The sequence below is a fragment of the Anguilla anguilla genome, chromosome 4, assembly GCF_013347855.1.
Source record: "Anguilla anguilla isolate fAngAng1 chromosome 4, fAngAng1.pri, whole genome shotgun sequence".
In the NCBI taxonomy this organism is placed as follows: domain Eukaryota; kingdom Metazoa; phylum Chordata; class Actinopteri; order Anguilliformes; family Anguillidae; genus Anguilla; species Anguilla anguilla.
This window is the reverse complement of record NC_049204.1, coordinates 51,522,231-51,539,179: the sequence shown is the minus strand read 5'-3', so window position 1 is coordinate 51,539,179 and position 16,949 is coordinate 51,522,231. Positions and strand designations below refer to the sequence as shown.

The 16,949-nt window shown below is 39.3% G+C and overlaps 1 protein-coding gene across 4 annotated transcripts in view; it reads left to right on the top strand.

Moving 5' to 3' along the window:
• Positions 1-15,070, top strand: part of jph1a (junctophilin 1a) — a 37,787-nt gene extending 22,717 nt beyond the window's left edge. The window contains exons 3-6 of one of the 4 annotated variants that reach the window (XM_035414865.1): positions 397-515; positions 9,460-10,100; positions 11,562-11,658; positions 14,594-15,070. In XM_035414865.1, the coding sequence (XP_035270756.1) occupies positions 397-515; positions 9,460-10,100; positions 11,562-11,642 (841 nt within the window). In that variant the 3' untranslated portion in view covers positions 11,643-11,658; positions 14,594-15,070. Of the gene's footprint in view, positions 1-396; positions 516-2,085; positions 2,297-9,459; positions 10,101-11,561; positions 11,659-11,877; positions 12,143-12,291; positions 13,239-14,593 lie in introns of those variants that run through there. The other 3 variants (XM_035414866.1, XM_035414864.1, XM_035414867.1) reach the window with 3 other exon arrangements.
• The last annotated feature ends 1,879 nt before the right edge of the window (positions 15,071-16,949 follow it).

The following is a 16,949-nucleotide window of genomic DNA, read 5'->3' as shown; positions in this document are numbered from 1 at the left end:
TTAATTATGTTCTTTTTTTAAATTACAGTTGCAATTAAATAAAAGAAAAGAAAGAAAACAAATAAAAAATACAAAAACAAAAATAAAGTTGACCTCCCAAGAGGGAGGAGGGGAGTGGTTACATAACATGCTTTTGTGCCTGTAATTTCATATGCAGAAGGCCTTCATTGTCTGTAAAAATGTGCATAGTTGGAAGGCATATTTTCTTCCATTTGAGGATTGCATAGCAAATAACATTTTGGTTAAATGTAATTTTGCCTATTGGTTGCTTGTGCATTTTTTCATATTCCAGTAATTAGGGTGCATGCTCTCTTTTGTGCATAAACAGGGTCGGGGGGGGGGGCGGGGGAAGGGAGCCCTCCCTTGTGTGACAGGCTCTAATTCTGCTTTCTCTAGGACGGCACACGCCAGAACCAAGGCAGAGGCTGCTGACCATGCCGCTCTGTCTGCCATCCAGGAGTGTGACATCGCCCGGGCCATGGCCAGGGAACTGTCCCCCAGCTTCCATCAGCCAGGTAACCCATGGGACCACACCCCCGAACTCGCTACTGCCCCCCCGCACTCCCACACAGAGGCCCGCCCACAAAGAGACCCTCCCTCGTTCTCAGCCACTGTGCTTAAACGCATCTGAGAGGAGGAGTATTATTAGGCTTCGCTATCTGCTGTCTCTATCTTACTCACATTCCTTTTGTTCCCTGAAAATTATTTTAAGCGGCAAAAAAAGATAGTGTGGGTGAATGCTCGGAGATAATGCACGGCACTGATGGAGTTTCGTGGTGGTCCGCTGAGTACAAAGTGCGTTAGGCCCGGCAAACACATCATTAAGGTATCAGTGTGTTGATACAGATAATCCTTCTGTCAGGTGCTGCTCATTAAGGACTCTTTGCTGAACCCTGCATTGAGTGGAGCAGTGATAAACTTTAGAAACTCCCACCCCTCGCTTTAAGCCCATCCATTATGCAAACAAAGTCCCTTGTGGTTGTGCAAATGGAAAATGCAAGGCTCACTAGAGATTCACTCCTGGGTACATTCAGTCTCCATAGAAATAAAATCCACCATTAAGCATAACTCCTGCAAATTGAAATGAGAAAGTCTGGTCCAGACAAATCCAAGACCCAAACCAGCTTTTTTGTGGGACTCTGCCATGACTGCCCACCTCCCAGAATTAGGGAAAGGCACACGCTAAGCCAAAGACCCCTCCCCGTGCTATAGGGGATTTGTACACTTTCACTGGAGCTACAGGGTTATGTAAGAGCAGGCATGGCTGGCTGTACAAACAGGTGTCCCAAAACCCACTGAGAAAGTTTTTTCTTCATATTCAATTTTAAACCACCATAACCACAAAAAATATGCAACAACTGGTGCTGCTGTTTCATATCTTTTAATTTAAAATTGTGCATGGCAATTCTGGGGAATTAAATTGATTCATTACTACATTGGCATTGTTTCACACTTTTAAAATGTAAAATGTGTGTGTGTGTGTGTGTGTGTGTGCGTGCGTGCATGTGCATGTGCGTGTGCGTATGGGTGTGTGCGTGTGTGTGTGCGTGTGTGTGTGTTTTGACATTTTTATTGGATTGTTTAATCATGAGACATACAGACCAAATCCCCAATAGTGTCCAATCTCTAAAAGTATCACTCCAAATTGCTAAAGTTACTCAGGTATATTCTGAAGTATACATCTGTTTCTATTGAGTGAGTTTTCTTTTAAAATTGGTTGAATGAATCACCCCACGGAATATTCTAGAATGAGGAGACTAGAGTGAAGCTGTTCTGGACAATTAGTAATTACGTCTTTATTAAAATATTCACATGAATCTCTTCCCTCCTCTTTTCATGAAGGATAGAGACCTTTTCTAATGCAGAAAAGTCGGGAATCGAGCGATTTCATAATTTGCATATTTTAGAAAAAAATAATAGCTATTCAACCTCCATAGAATGAGGCTGTTATCCTAAAAGATAAGAATAATTAACTGATATTGACATGAAAGCCTTGCTGAGCTTTCTCTGAAAAGAGGAGCCAGCATGAGCAGATGTTGCCATTAGAAACAAATGAATAGTTATTTGTCCTTTGTTTGTGTACAGAAGCTTTCATTCGCGGGAGTGTGGATTGAGGTCAGTGTTCTTTTGTTCTCAGAAGAAGACTATCACTTGGCGGTACAGTTTCTGTGTATACACTGTGTCCCTGTAATCTCATGCCTGCAACCAAAAATAAACCGTCCACATTGTTTTTACAATCTGGAAAAATGTATTTTAATTAGCATCATGCTGTACAACATTTATATTGCATTGTGAAAACACACTGTAACTGCATATTTATTTTCCATAATTATGTTGAGCATTTTAGATTGTTCTTTTATTTTTTCTTCATTGTTCATCTCCAGTTATACGCAGGAAGTAATGCCAGTGCTCTGCATAGCAGGAGACTACTTACAGAGGTTGAGTTTGAATGTGTTCATTTCCAGGTCAGGTGCATAGCACTGGGGGAATCAGTGCATGAAAATACTCTGCATGTAAACTAATGTTATTAGAAGCAATTAAGGGCACGGGGTTTCCCTTTTCAGATTATACAGAAAGAATGCCCCTCTCATACACCTAATCCATCTCCCTTTTTATCCATTCTAAATTGTCTGCTCAGACTGAAAAGTTATTTGCGGCTCAGCGTATAATGGTGTTTGTGTCCCCGCTGTAGTAGGTAGCAGGCTGTAGCGTCTGCTGTTTATGCGGGGAAAGAGGAGGCCGCCTGCTTCAGGCCACAGTATATTTAGGCTCATGAGCCTGGCTGATGTGGCGTCTGGCCAAAAGGTGCAGTAAAATAGCGTGTGAGTAATAGGTTGTCAATGAGAGCCATTTGAACATGTCCCTTTGCTGAAGCCAGAAACCCAGCTGAGGACAGGCCCTGCTCGCTGATTGTGTTATGGAAAATGGCAGTAATGCTTGCTAGCTTTGTGAGTTTCAAGTTTACTTTCCAGAGAGCAGGTCCTCGCCTTTTAAGTGAGATGGTGAATTAGTGCCCTGCATCCTGTGACGCATGTGGGTTCCTATGCTACAGTGTACTCAAACAAATCACTTGGGTTGTCTGAAAACATTCGTAGTTAGCACAATATGTTTGTTCACAATATCCATATTTCTTGCCATTGGACTGGACAAAAGATTAAATAAATGTGTGCATGTATAATTGTAGCACTTTATGGGTCATTTATGTGTCAGACTGTTCAAACTGTGATTGTTTCTTGTAATTTTGTTAGTTCAGTAACAAAATGACAAATGCTCATTAAATCCTTGCTATGTCTGAATATACCCCATTTATCCAGTTCTCATATTATTGCTGAAAGCTACATTCTGTTTAGTTCTATATTTACATTGGAGACATTTAGTGGACACTAAGCAGTTGGATATATACTGAAGCAATTCAGTTTAAGTACCTGTTCAAGGGCACAACAGCAATGTCCTACCTGTAAATCAAACTTACAACCAAGGGGTTGCAAGCCCTTTTTCAAAAAACATTATCGTATATTGCTACACTTTTCAAGTGTTCACTAGGAACATGCAAAAAAAGGTAGGTAAAAACATAAGCTATGTAATTGCTCTGAATAAGAACTGTTTGCCTGATCTACTACCTCTCAAAACACTCCTAAATTTCCACCCTCCTCTCTGCCCTTCACTGGCTGCCCATATCTGCTTACATCAAATCTTAGTGCTAGCCTGCAGGGCTACCATGAATACTGCCCTGTCATACGTATCTACAGGAGATTAATCAGACCATATGCAGCAGCCAGGGCCCTCTGTTCTGCAACCTTGGGATGTCAGGCTTCTCCCACTTTCCGGTCAAGTCTGTTGTCGGTTCTGGCATCATGGTGGTGGAATGAGGTTCCTACAGAGGTCAGAACAGCAGACACGGTGAACATCTTCCAACATAGACTGAAGACACCTCCTCAGACTGCATCTCACACTTTTGGAATGACAAAGGGATACACTGTATCTCACTGAGGAAGCATGGGCTCTCTGATAAATCATAATAATTCATATTATGCTGTTTACAATAAAAGACAAAAATAATTAACTCTGACACATAAAGATTATAGAATGATTCACTCAGTAGTTAATTGGAGCAAGGAAGATTCAAAGCAATGTGCATCTACTTTGAAATGTCCTTTGAAGTCAGTTCAATGTGGCTATGTATTCCTGTGTTTGGTGTAAATTCTAACCCCTATTTGCAGGCTATTCCATGTTTTGTTTAATGACAAAACGTTTTACTGAAGCGTCCTTCAAACCAGTGGCTGCTCGCTGGTGGAGTATTTGAGTTCAGTGAGTTCAGCCTCACACACTGGGACCACACTTTCACTCTTAGACCTGATAATCTCTTGAATTGATGGTTTTTTTCTTTCCCAATTTAAAACTTTAAGGGATGTCTTCAACAGCTCAATTTGGAGGCTGTACACCACTTGGCCCTTCGTCCCACTCTCTGGCTTTCAACACTGAATGTGTGTATTACCGTTGTTTTCCGGCACATTGATTAGATATTCAGCTTGAATTTTTCATTTTAAATGAAAACATATCTGACTCTATCATTGCATAATTCAAATCATTCTGATTTGCTGTGTAATTGTGACTATGCATATACATGTAAAAGACTTGAAGACTGAAACATAGCAGACTTAATGGGAGTTGAATATCTGGTCAGGATATATAATATCTGTGTTATTACAGTCATGCCCTCAGTGTATGTACATTGGCAACTTCCTGCCTAATATCCTCTCTTAATATAGATTGTGCCCAATCAAAAAACTCAACTGGCAAAACTGTGAGTGCGTTCATAATGTTCATCTGAACTACTGTATTATTATTTAGACAGAGCTTCAGTTTCAAACATATCAGAATGCTTACCACATTTCATATTGCTGGGAATAACTTTATTTTGATATTCATTTTGCTGAAGTAAGAAGATACTGAAAAATAAATTGATATGAGTGAGTAAATTGTATTTAATATAAACATTATATCAAAATCTAAATATCAATTCCCGCATCAAACAACCTTCCTTACTGAGGTTTATGGAGTGCCAATAATCAAGCTATGTTTGGAGTGAAGGTGCCATTATTGATGGTTAATGGAGACAGCACAGATCCCTGTTAACTAGATGGGAGGAATGCCTTGCCCTCCGTCTGGGCAGCCCAAGAGCAGCTGTCCATTCCTTCAGTGGTCCACTCCATCTGCAGAAAGGCCCATGGGGGTGCCGGCAGGATCTTTAAAACCAGCCCGCTGGTGCACGCTCTCACAAGTGGTCCACCTGCCATGTACACTGAAAACGTTCTTGTGAGTCATGATTTATTTGATTTCATAGGCGTGCCTCCAGGGTAGAGGTGGAATTAATGTGCGCAAATCATTCATACAGTTACACATTATGAAAGCCATCTAATTTTAAAACAATGAAAGGAAATGTAATCCTAAACATCCTAATGAAGTATAACCTACTTGTTGTAATTATTTGAATTGAAATTTAAAATTTGAACCAATGCCCAACTTCAGAATTCCAAGACAACCATATTTTAATGGTGATAAGTGATTTCTGGTCAGGATGTCGAATATCTGTCATATTACAGTCATGCCCTCAGTGAATAGCAGAGATCCTGTCGCGGAATGATTAGATAACAGGCATATTGAAAATCTCCCATAATGTCACATAAACATGGCAATATCTGACTTGCAGATTCACATGATCAGATCACGTCATTCGTAAAGCAGATCTCTTGCCGCGCTGACCCTGCAATAAAAAAAATTGTTTGCTTTTTTGATGGAAATGCAGTGCAAGTAGATGATGCAGTTCCATCATCATGCTGTCTGTGAAACAGGCTTGGTTCTACCATTTTATTCTCTTCTACTGAATGCGCCTGTCATAGCTGTTAGAGGCCTTTGGCCTTCAGGAGACTTAACTGAAAACTTCATTCTTTGAACTGGTTATAATGATTTACAGCTCACATTATGTTAGCCTATTTTTAGGACGCTGCAAAATTAGGTGTACAAAATTAAGTCCCAAGTCATTTTTATTTGGTGCTCACTAAACTCAGATTATCCTCAAAGGGATAATAACTTAAAGTAGGAATGTATATTGGTCCCTCATTTCATCCCCTGCAGTTGCCTTGTCATCCGTCTTCCCTCAACTTCAAAGCATACCTATATCTGGTGTGATTGATGCTTGTATTCTTGTCATATATTCTAAGTCCTTTGTGATTCACTTCTGTGGACAAAGGGCACATGAACCTGAAAGGCAATGCAATTTTGTGTACTGAATGACTATATCCTAACACACATATCAATATCACTGCAAGTGCAAATGTCTGTTTTTCGCTTCCTTGTTAAGTGCAGAGTCATTAACTGGGACTTAATGTATAGCCTGTTCAGTATCCATACCAAAAAAGACAAGGGGTGAAAACGTGAGTCAGAGAGTAAGGCTAACTGGCCATTTCTAGAGTCTGTATGACTGATCAGTAATCTTTGCAGACAATGGCATCTGTTCTGTTCCATCTGCCTGCGTGATAAGCTACTCTGGATGTCACTGAATCAACCATCCTCTTAACTGAAAAGGGAGAAAGGCGTGGGGCTCTTTTTGAAATAACCTGAGGATAATTGCCAGAAACTGCACTGTAACATTTTAGCGTTCGCACGTCGAACGCGCTGCTAAATCGCGCGGCTGGGTTTGGCGAAGATAAGGAAGGAAAGGATCCGTTCTTGTGCTCCGTGACCTCATTTGTGCGCTGAACGCTGCGCTTCACCCGAGCAGCACAAACCCTGTGTGGATTAGATTGTTCTGACAACGGCAGCGTCGTAACCTAATTTATAAAGGCCACAGATGTATTAGCATTGCTCCGCCTCTGATAGCAGGCCGTACAGCTTCTGAGAATACCCAGCCTTGATGCATTTCACTCATTGTGGATGTTCATTTAGAATCAGGGTCAGCAGTGGATGTATATTCTGAATATTTATTTTTTAATGGTGGGATGTCTATTATGTTCTGCATCTGTCTGTTCAATGAAGCAGGAAAACGTGGTCATATGGGATTACACGGGCAAAACAAAGACATTAAGGACAAATAGGTCTGTATCTGGAAGAACTGTACTATAAGAAACAAACATGAATTATTTTACTCATAGCCAAGTGCATAATAGATTATATTCAGGTTTGAAATCACTTAAATATTAATTGAGACTTTAAAATGCATTACAGGCAGGTATTTCCTGAATAAATGTACTGTTTGCATTTTTAATAAGTGACTCATATGTAACGGACCCCAAGCTGGAATAGTAAAATAGTAATTAAAAAAGTATTTTAAAAAAACTCAAACTGATATAGCAATATCTTTGGCCATTTGGACAAGGCAGAGCAATGACGCACTGCTAATGCTGGAATAACTTTTGAGTTTAGTACAAAGCTGTCCTTATGTTTCAAATTCAAGGCCAAGATTTGATCCAAGCCTTTTCTATTCATTGTGTTAGCAGGCTGGAAATGTGGTTTGCATGTATCAAAGTCCAAAGGTCATTAAGTTCAGACATATCTGAAGATATGCATCTTTATTTAATTGATTGTGCAGATATTATTGTTGGATTTGTCAGACAGAGGTATTAAATACAGTGTAGTGAATACCGAGTTTCTGCTGAGTGGGAGATTTCCTCGCTCAGTTGAGTGAACTGCATAGGTTCATGTTTTATTGATGAGTTTGAGTAAGTCTTTGTTTTATTGATGCAGGCGATTATTTAAACTTTTCTCTGCAGCGTGACAGCTTGCAACTTTATGAGTAATGTTCTGCAATGTGTTAGGTACAAGCAGTCCAAAAGCTGCGTGCACAATTTATTTTTAATATGTGTCCCAACATCCAGATTAAATTTTCTTGGCACCCAAAATAAGATTGATTGGACTGATAAGACAAGTTTAAGACTGGGATGCAGTATCCTCAGAGTAGTGGCTTTGGCAATCATTGCTTCTGTCCCATCCCTTTTAACGGCCTCAGTCCACATAACCAAGTGACATTCCAGAAATGTTGTTGCTTAGGTAAACTCGCCCTCAGATGCAGTCAATAAATGGTGCCTCTATGTGGACTGTATGCAGGGTTTGGGCCTGGTGTGGTGGGCTTTGGCTGCCTGGGCATTGAGAAGAATCCAGAAAATGTGTGGAACCTCAAACAGGAATCTGTTCACAAAGAGGCATTGGCTGCATCGAACCCCCCAGTGGACAAACGCTTATCGAGTTATTGTGTGGCATTATGTTCTCAGGATACTTTAAGCCCTCAAAATGTTAAATCCCCTGGTCTCTTTTTTGTTGGCTTTATTTGTTGTTTTTGTTCACAAGTGAATTATTCCTTTCCAAACACAGCTGAATTACCTGGACTTTGATTTTATAGTTAAAAAAGATATGTACCCAGTCTTTTCAAGAACAAAAAAGGGGTTAAGATATAAACCTCTTGTAAATAATTTACATTTTATTTAAGGATGCTTTACTCGAGCTGGACTAGGCCATCGTAGCGGAAAAGGTCAGGACATTTTCAAGGTCTATAATTGAAAGTATTACTCTGTTGCTATCTAGAATATAATATTACATTTCTGTTTGTAAGTTCCATTTTTATAGTTTTAATAAATAGATCATATTCCCTTATTTGATCATGAATAATTAGCTAAATTCCATCCACCGTACGTGCCATTTATTATTTTTTTAAATATTAGAATTGTAACCATTTCAGTTCTTGAAAGAAAACTCTTCATATCAATGGTAATCATCTGTCTTAAGTCTTCAGATGCTGAGGAGAAAAAATAAAAAAGTCAAGCTTTAAAACATTGCTGTGTCAGGACATATAGAAATGTTTTCAGATCTTAATTACAGCTGATGATCTGGAAATGTCGCCTAGATGTCCTGCTCATTTGTGCTTGTATTTGATAAAAAGCCTTCGTGTGACTGACTGAACTTGAATAAATTGAATAAAGTACTGAAGCAGCTGTTCTGTATTTACAGTTACATAACCCAACAACATAGAAAAGAACCACTGACAAAAAAGCATGTGCATAATAAGCCATGGTAAAACTCGAGGGCACAGCAGTAGTACATCTTAGCGCTGTAGCCATCTTCTGGTGAATGTCAAGTAATTTAAAACGAAATGTGCATGTAAATTTAGTCATTGATAGCAACAATGGACCCTCCTCTAAGGCCACGAATGATGGGCCGTTATCATTTGTCATATTTTGCAGTAGAACATCCGTTTCTTTTGTTCAGTTGTAATACAAAGTCTGTTATAGTAGAGTTTTATTATGCTTCTTCAAGCCAAGAGTACTATGGAGCGTCGTCCTCCTATTTGTTGTCTGTTGTGTTGACTAGCTAAAATTCATTTGTAATCTCTCTATAATTGTGAGCTTATACTTTAGAAGGCCAGTCTATATGAATATCAAATCATGTTTTTGTGTGTTTTTTCTCCAGGCCTTGAATATATCAAGCAGACATTCACTGAACCTGTGGAGATCAAAGAAGAGAAAAAGAAAGAAAAGTCCCCATCAGGAAGTCCTCATGTCAACCGTAAAGGCAGGACCGCCTCCCACTCCTCAGCCCAAAAACCTCAGGCCACGCCTCCTCCCTCGCCCACCAAGAAGAAGCACCAGCAGGCCAACAGCACCGCCACCCGAAAAGTGAGCAAAGAGGAAAGGCCCGCTGTGCCTGAAAACCCGCCTGCCAAAATCACAAAGGTGCCCTCCAAGACCTCAGTCGTACAGGAAGTGGCCCCGCCTAAACCTCCCAAAAAAACAGAGCCTGTCAATCCAGGCAATGGACAACTGCACACCCAGTATCACAGTTACTATGTGAAGACCCAAAAGGCCCTCCCTCCCCCAGAACCCGAGGAGGACGAGGAGCGCGAGCTGAGCCAATCTGCCCTCGCCCGGATGCCACCGCCCCCAAAGCAGCTCATGGCGCCCAGTCCCAAACCCCCGATGGCAAAGCCTGCTGCCAAAGACAGCAAGCCTGAGGCCAAACTCAGGAAACAAGATTCTCTGAAGCCAAAGAGCCTAGCAGAAACTAAGAAGGCCAGCATGGAAATCACCAGCGACTTCATAGAGGACGAATCAGTAAGCGCTCTTTTATAGCTCATGAAGATCTAAAGAATGTCTCTCACAGGAAGGTTCAGTAAACTCGAAACCATCAAGAAAAGGTTCATAGTTCTGGTTCATTATTTGTTGGTGCAATCACTGCCCATTCCTTCTACTAAAACAGTATTTTTTATGTCCTTCTCCATGCTTTCAGCTCATAAGTCAAGGGCTTTGCTAATGCAAAGTTCTTTGATAGAACCTTAACACCATCTTTTCTTGGTGTAAGTGTAAGTTATAACTACTGGTAGTAGAAGGAATCAGGCTGACAGACAGAAGGTAATCCTCCTGTCACTGTCCCAGTGTGTCCTCTTTGCCTTTCTCAGGGAGTGTTTAACTGAGGCATTCCCCACCTGCCTCATGCCTTAACCACATCCCTCTGTTGGTTTCTCCTTCAGAGAATCCATGCAAGAGACAGAAAACACACCTGGAGCCAGTCAAACACTGACTTCAGAATCCTAGAAGCGCATAGGCACATTCCCTTAGTGTCACTGGATTAGTATAGTACATGGTGTTCTTTACCATACCCTTCTTTGAGAGGACAATAATCATGTTTGTATTCTGATTATAATAATATGGGCAGGTAATTAAATATACACAAATATACTCTTGTTGGGTCCTGTAAAGCAGGGATGTATTAGAATATAATGCTGATATCATAGTCCTCGGTATGCTGTGTTGCAGTCCACACTGGATATAGGATCTGATTAAGGAATGTGACAGAAAATTTAAAGGATCTGGCAGGAATAGCCTACCTGCACTTATAAGCTTTGTGTTTGTCAAAGCAATGGAGCACATCCATTTCCAACTGACTCAGGTCAGTAATGTATCTTTGGGATATCTTTTTATGCAGTTAACTATTAAAGTTTCGTCACAATGAATCTAAGAATATGTTGGTGATGTAATGGTAGAGCTAGCCATCTGTGAAAAGGCGGACTGTATTTGCAGCTGAGAGGCTGGTCTCCCTTCATTGATACTCTTTATCCATGGCATAGCTCACTTTCAATGCTTCTAGTGTCTCAGTCTGAGAGTGGCCTCACCATCCTGGCACAGACACATCCCTACATCATTGGTTGTTACAGTTACAGCCCAAATAGTCAACAGTGGACCCCATTGATTAGATATTTTAATGATGAGCGACATAGAATTGTATCGATACAAGGAATATTGAACATGAGGTTTTAGAATTGAGTGCAATCTCTGTGTACTGCTGATGCATGGTTTATGGAGTAATTGAACTACCATGTCCTTGGCTCAACCTTACACCATCTGAGCCCCCACCTAATGACTCTGCGACTGTAATAGGAGAGGTATTGATTAGTACATGTTGTGCGCGAAGGAATATACATACAATTATTTTAATAGTGCTGAATATTTTGCTTGTGCTTTCTATAATTTGAACGTTTCTGCTGATTATTTAGTATCTTTTTTTTTACTTTGCAGGGTCCTAACTCAATTTTGGTTGCCCTTGTAATGCTGTTGAATATTGGTTTAGCAATCATTTTTGTCCATTTCCTGACATGAGGGAAACACAGCTCAGGTAAGAATTAATTTTTTTTGCTTCTTCTGAAGGTGTTTTTTTGTTCTTATGGATTATGAAATAGACATTTCAGATTTCATCTGCGTCCCGGTGTTATACTGTGTGTTCATTTCATCCTTGTTACAAAATATAAAATGCTCTAATTATTTCAAATAATGCATCATGCCTGAATGTTATTCCGCATTATTGCTTAACCTTCTAACCATTTTGACCCTTCAGCGAAGTCATGACAACTAGTGGCCTTGGCCCTAATTCTCTGCGGTTGTGTCAACGTCTTTTAAAAAAAAAAAAGAAAGAACCTGGCGGCAGTCATACTCAGACACAGGCAGAGAAGGATGGGGAGTAGAGTGAAACGCAGGAGAAAGATGAGACTCGGAACATTCAGTCGGGGGCCACTAAGCTCCCAGCCGATGATTTGTGGCTCTTTTGGGGGTCCAGTGAAAGCTGAAGCAAGCAGTCGCGTTGGGAAAACCCAAAAAAAAAATCTGCTGATCAAAGCCCTAACCACTGAAGTGCATGGCTACTCCATCTGCCCTGGCGGGGAGAGGGACTTAACTTGGAAATGTACGGAGATGCACTTTTAGTTGACGGAAGGTAACAGCTGCCTTACTATTTTACCGTCTGACGTTTTAGTGGCGAGATGTACAAACGGCTGCCAGAGGAATTCGCTCAGAGGACTTTGCTGCAGAGGGAGAGTGTTCCAGTGCACACTCTTCGCTCAATAGGAGAAATCGAACACGCCTAACAGCGTCAGCCGCCCGTCTTATTCCATTACCTTCTGCCGCAGCTTCTCCTAACATCAACCTTTTTTTCCCCCTTTTTTGGAGACCCTGACGAGGCACGCCCATGCATGGTACCGTTTTTTTGTTTTTTTTTGTTTTTGTTTTGTTGTTGCTTTTCTTTTCCTTTTATAATTTTTTTTTCCAGCCTTAAGACAGTCTAAAATTGTCTGCTTGGAGTGTGACAAATTTATATTGACTTTCGTCAAGAGTTTTCCCCCTTTTTGGTATCATAACTATTGTCATTACAATTCATATGGTTCTAATTTTGATGAAAGTGCAATATGTTTTATTTTTTTAAAAGAGGGATTTATTTTACCAATGAATGGTTTCTAGTAATTGACCATTTTAACTGTAGTAGAAATTATATTTATTAAAAAACCTCATTCATTTGTCATACTACATAAAACACGAAACACCTCATTCAAATTAACATGGGAAAAAGAACTGATTATTTGGATTGCCTGTATGAAAGCCTGCTCTTGTAGTCAGTAGAAACACAATGTGAATGAATTTTAAAGTCTTATACAATTATGTTATTTATTGATTTTAAAATAATAATACTTCAAATAAACTGTCATCATGTTGTTACAAAAGCATAGACTACTGAGCATGGGGTTTATTTTCTTTTTCTATAAATTATTTTAATTTCTGCTTCCATTATTGCACCATTAATCTGTGAAAGTCTGGTTAGCAGTTAGCCAGATTGGTGAAACACCTCTAGTTCTGAACTTGTGCTCGCTTGCATGTTTGTGAGATTGGAAATTCATTCCCACCCCCCCAACCCCCCAACCCCCCCACCCCCCCACCCCAACACCCCACCCCACCAGAATATTGTACTAGAAACATCAGGTCGAGCCAGTAGCCACATGGGAATGAATATAGTTCTACTGTTCTTCTCAAAGGTCGGACAAAACCAGACTTAGTGTTTGTCTTAGTTCTGTGGCGAGGAGCACCCTGTCATCACAAACATTAGAAGCATTATTTTAAAAATGATTCATTGCATTTAAAAACACTTTGTTGTACCACTTTTGTTCTTTTTTGCTGGTAGGCCTGCAGCATGGTGATTAAATGGGCTTTATTTAAAGTATGTATGTTTGTGCTGTTATCACTGCAAGGATATAATTTATTTATTTAGCGTACAGTTTTAATGAAATGTATTGTTTCAAGTGTTGGTTAAAGAAAGGGGGCTTGAAAAAGTGAATCTTTCTTTGTGGCAGTTTCATTTAAACCGTAGTTTGCATGGTTTGTTTACACGTTGTATTACATGCAACAAGGAATATCAAACAGAGCAGTCAGCTGCCTGTTGCATCATGAGCAGTAACACAATGGTGTTCTTTGCAGAAGTGTGTTCAGACAGCGACACTATATGTGACCTGTGTGGATGGACGACACATCAGAATGAAAAATCCAATTGTATCTTTTTGTTTTAATTAACATAATTCAGATATAGAAAGACACTTTCCATCTATGAGAACCACAAATTATATGCAGTTGGCTATTTTTATGTGAAGATGTCGAACTGTTTAACCCTTTGCTTTACGGAGCGATGTATATGGCTTTTTTGTTTAGATTTATTTTCCCTCCAGTTCTCACAAAAGATAAAGGCTGTAAAGACTAAGGGTTAAAATGTATGGCATGAAAAGCAAAAAATGCATGTAGGGATGGATTATAAAGATTATATACTATTTGTAAGCATTTTTACAGAGCACAGTTCAGAATCTGGTATTTGTTGGTATTTTTCTAAAAATGTGCACAGCTGTATTTTGACAACTTATTTGTAACTGGCCAATGTAATATATGCAGCATTTGACAACAAAACATCTTATTTGTAATTGGTCAATGTAATATACACTACATTTTGGACAGCAGTATGCTGCCAGTAAACATATTTAAATATTTTACTGTTTGAATAGAATATTAACAGCACTGGAACCATGTTATCAAGCTGAGCTGATATTTCCTGTCCATCAAACCCCAAGGATTTCTGTGTTTTGGAGATATATCACAAGATATTTCAATGAGAAATAATAAATTTAAAAAAAAACTCCAACTTATTAATTGTGTTTGTCCTTGTGTTTGTTTCCATGCTTTTTTCTCCTGGTGTGATTCTTCTTCTGTTCTTTTTCTTTATCCAACTCACCTGCCCTGTCTAGAACAAGTACCTTGTCACATGAGGCACGCATCATCATTGGATGGAGAGCATATGAGATGTTTTTTGTACTAGTGTTTAAAAAGTATTCATCTTCTGGTAACATGTCTGTCATCAAAGTATATAAAATGACTGTAGGATGCAAATTGAGTTTTATTTTTGATACGTGTTTTTGTCCCATGAAAATGGGACAAAGCACTTAATGTGCCTTTCACAGCTGAATAAGTGGACGGAAGTATATACTGTAGATAACATTGCAAATGTTATTGAGGTTAGCAATGCATAGCTTAATGATTATTTACCTACTTTATTTACCCACTTTGTGGTTTGTTTTAACTATTTGTCATACTATGTCATCCATTATTTTCATTGCACTAAATGTATTGCTCATAGTCTGTGAACAGAAAAGATATTGAGAATCACTTTTGATCAATATGCAAATGAGTTACACATCAAGTGAGAGAGGATAAAACAAATGGAACATGCAGTTTGTCTTTTTAATTAAATATGAATGTCATGCTACTAGAATCCTATTTTTATGCTTCTTAATGTCAGATGTATATAAAATATTCCCCTTTGGAGTGGCCCACTTTAAAAGAGCTCCCATTTTAATCACAGAGCAGCTTTATGTAATCTACACTCACACCAGATGACTCAATCACATATGGTTAAGGAGTTGGACTTGTAAATCAAGGACTGTTAGTTTGATTCCAAGGAAGGTGGAGTATTTTAATGACAAATTAATTCAATCTGAATTTCTGTACATATCCATTTGCCTTAATTCTTAAATGCCAATTATATGTAGACTACAGTAAAATACTACTTATTGTAGATGAGATCTTCAAAAACCAGAAGCGATATTTGTAACAGCAGCCAGTGAGTTTAAAACATATGTCTCTATTCAAAGCACAGAATGTTGGCAGAGATTCAAACATATACCCTTTGCAGATATAAACAGTGTACATTAACTGTACGTGCTCCTTAATCTAGACCCAGCTAACATGTTAGGAAGACTAGGGCCATTTTCATTTGTGGTTATGGCAACCAGGAGCCTAGACCATAGCCAATGCCAGATGTAGCATAGTATTTTAAGTGGGGGTATGGTACTTTAACTTGCAAAGAAACGGCTGACACAAGAAACAAACACCTTTCTCACTTTTGGTAGCACGGTACGCTAACCTCTACTAAAGTGTCTGAAATACGACTGATCTTGTCACATGGAGGCATTTAGAGACAAAAGCTTGAAGAGCTCTTTGCTGGAAGACTTCAGTTTGCATTGTAATCCATGTGTAATTACCTTATCCATGCACCACTTCAGCAGTTATGCATTTATGAACCCCACTGGTATGAAGGTATGTGCTGTAACATATATAGGGTTTCCTTTCCTGGTTGGTATTGTGCCCTAATTAAAAGTGTGTACAGACTGCAGGAGATTAGGACAGCGACAGATCACAAAATATGTGTGGTAACACCGGCTCACATTTCAAAACAATAGAGGGTCACAGTGCAGATGATTCTACTGTCAGACTAGAGGACAGAAAAGAAACTACAAAGAATGGTATTGAGCTATTGCCACTGTATGTATATAAGAATTGTGCATTTGTATTAAAAGATTTTTATCAAAACTTGTTTACATGAAGTGAACATATTTTCACAAAAATAAGTCACGTTTCTTTCTAATGCACCATTAAAATGACCCATCACCCAAAGTGCTGTACAATTAATAAATGCAAAGGTGTGTAAAACAGAGGAGAAACTAATAATACAATATTAATACTTAAGAATACACAATACCGTACTGATAATACACAAAATACAACAAAACAACAAGAACAGATTTCATGTGGAATTAAGAACAAGGGAAAACATATGGACCTAATGAAAAGAAGCAGTCTTTTCAACAGTCTCGAGGCAGCCACAGCAAAGGCCCTGTCACCCTTCAGCTTTAACCGAGACCGAGGAACAGAAAGCAGCAATTGGGTGGAGGACCTCAGTGACCTGGGTGCGGAACAGGGGTGGAGAAGATCAGAGATATAGGGAGGGGCCAAACCATTAATGCATGCTGTGTCACCTAGAAGTAAGCTCAGTTCTTTCACAAAATGATGTCTGAATTATGTCAAACAACATATACCGAATGTAGTTAACAAGTAAGTCATATGTGTCACTTGCAATTTCATACTAATTATATTTATTCATTTATAAAGCAATTACTTTTGCGACCCAGACCTACACCACCTCCAAAACCTGACTCTATGTTTCTAAAATTGGATTTCGGCTTGTAAGCAGGGAGAGGATGTCATCGACTCTGTGTTTTTTAGAATCCGTTGCTAAGACATGAGTAATGGGTAGATCCACTTTCC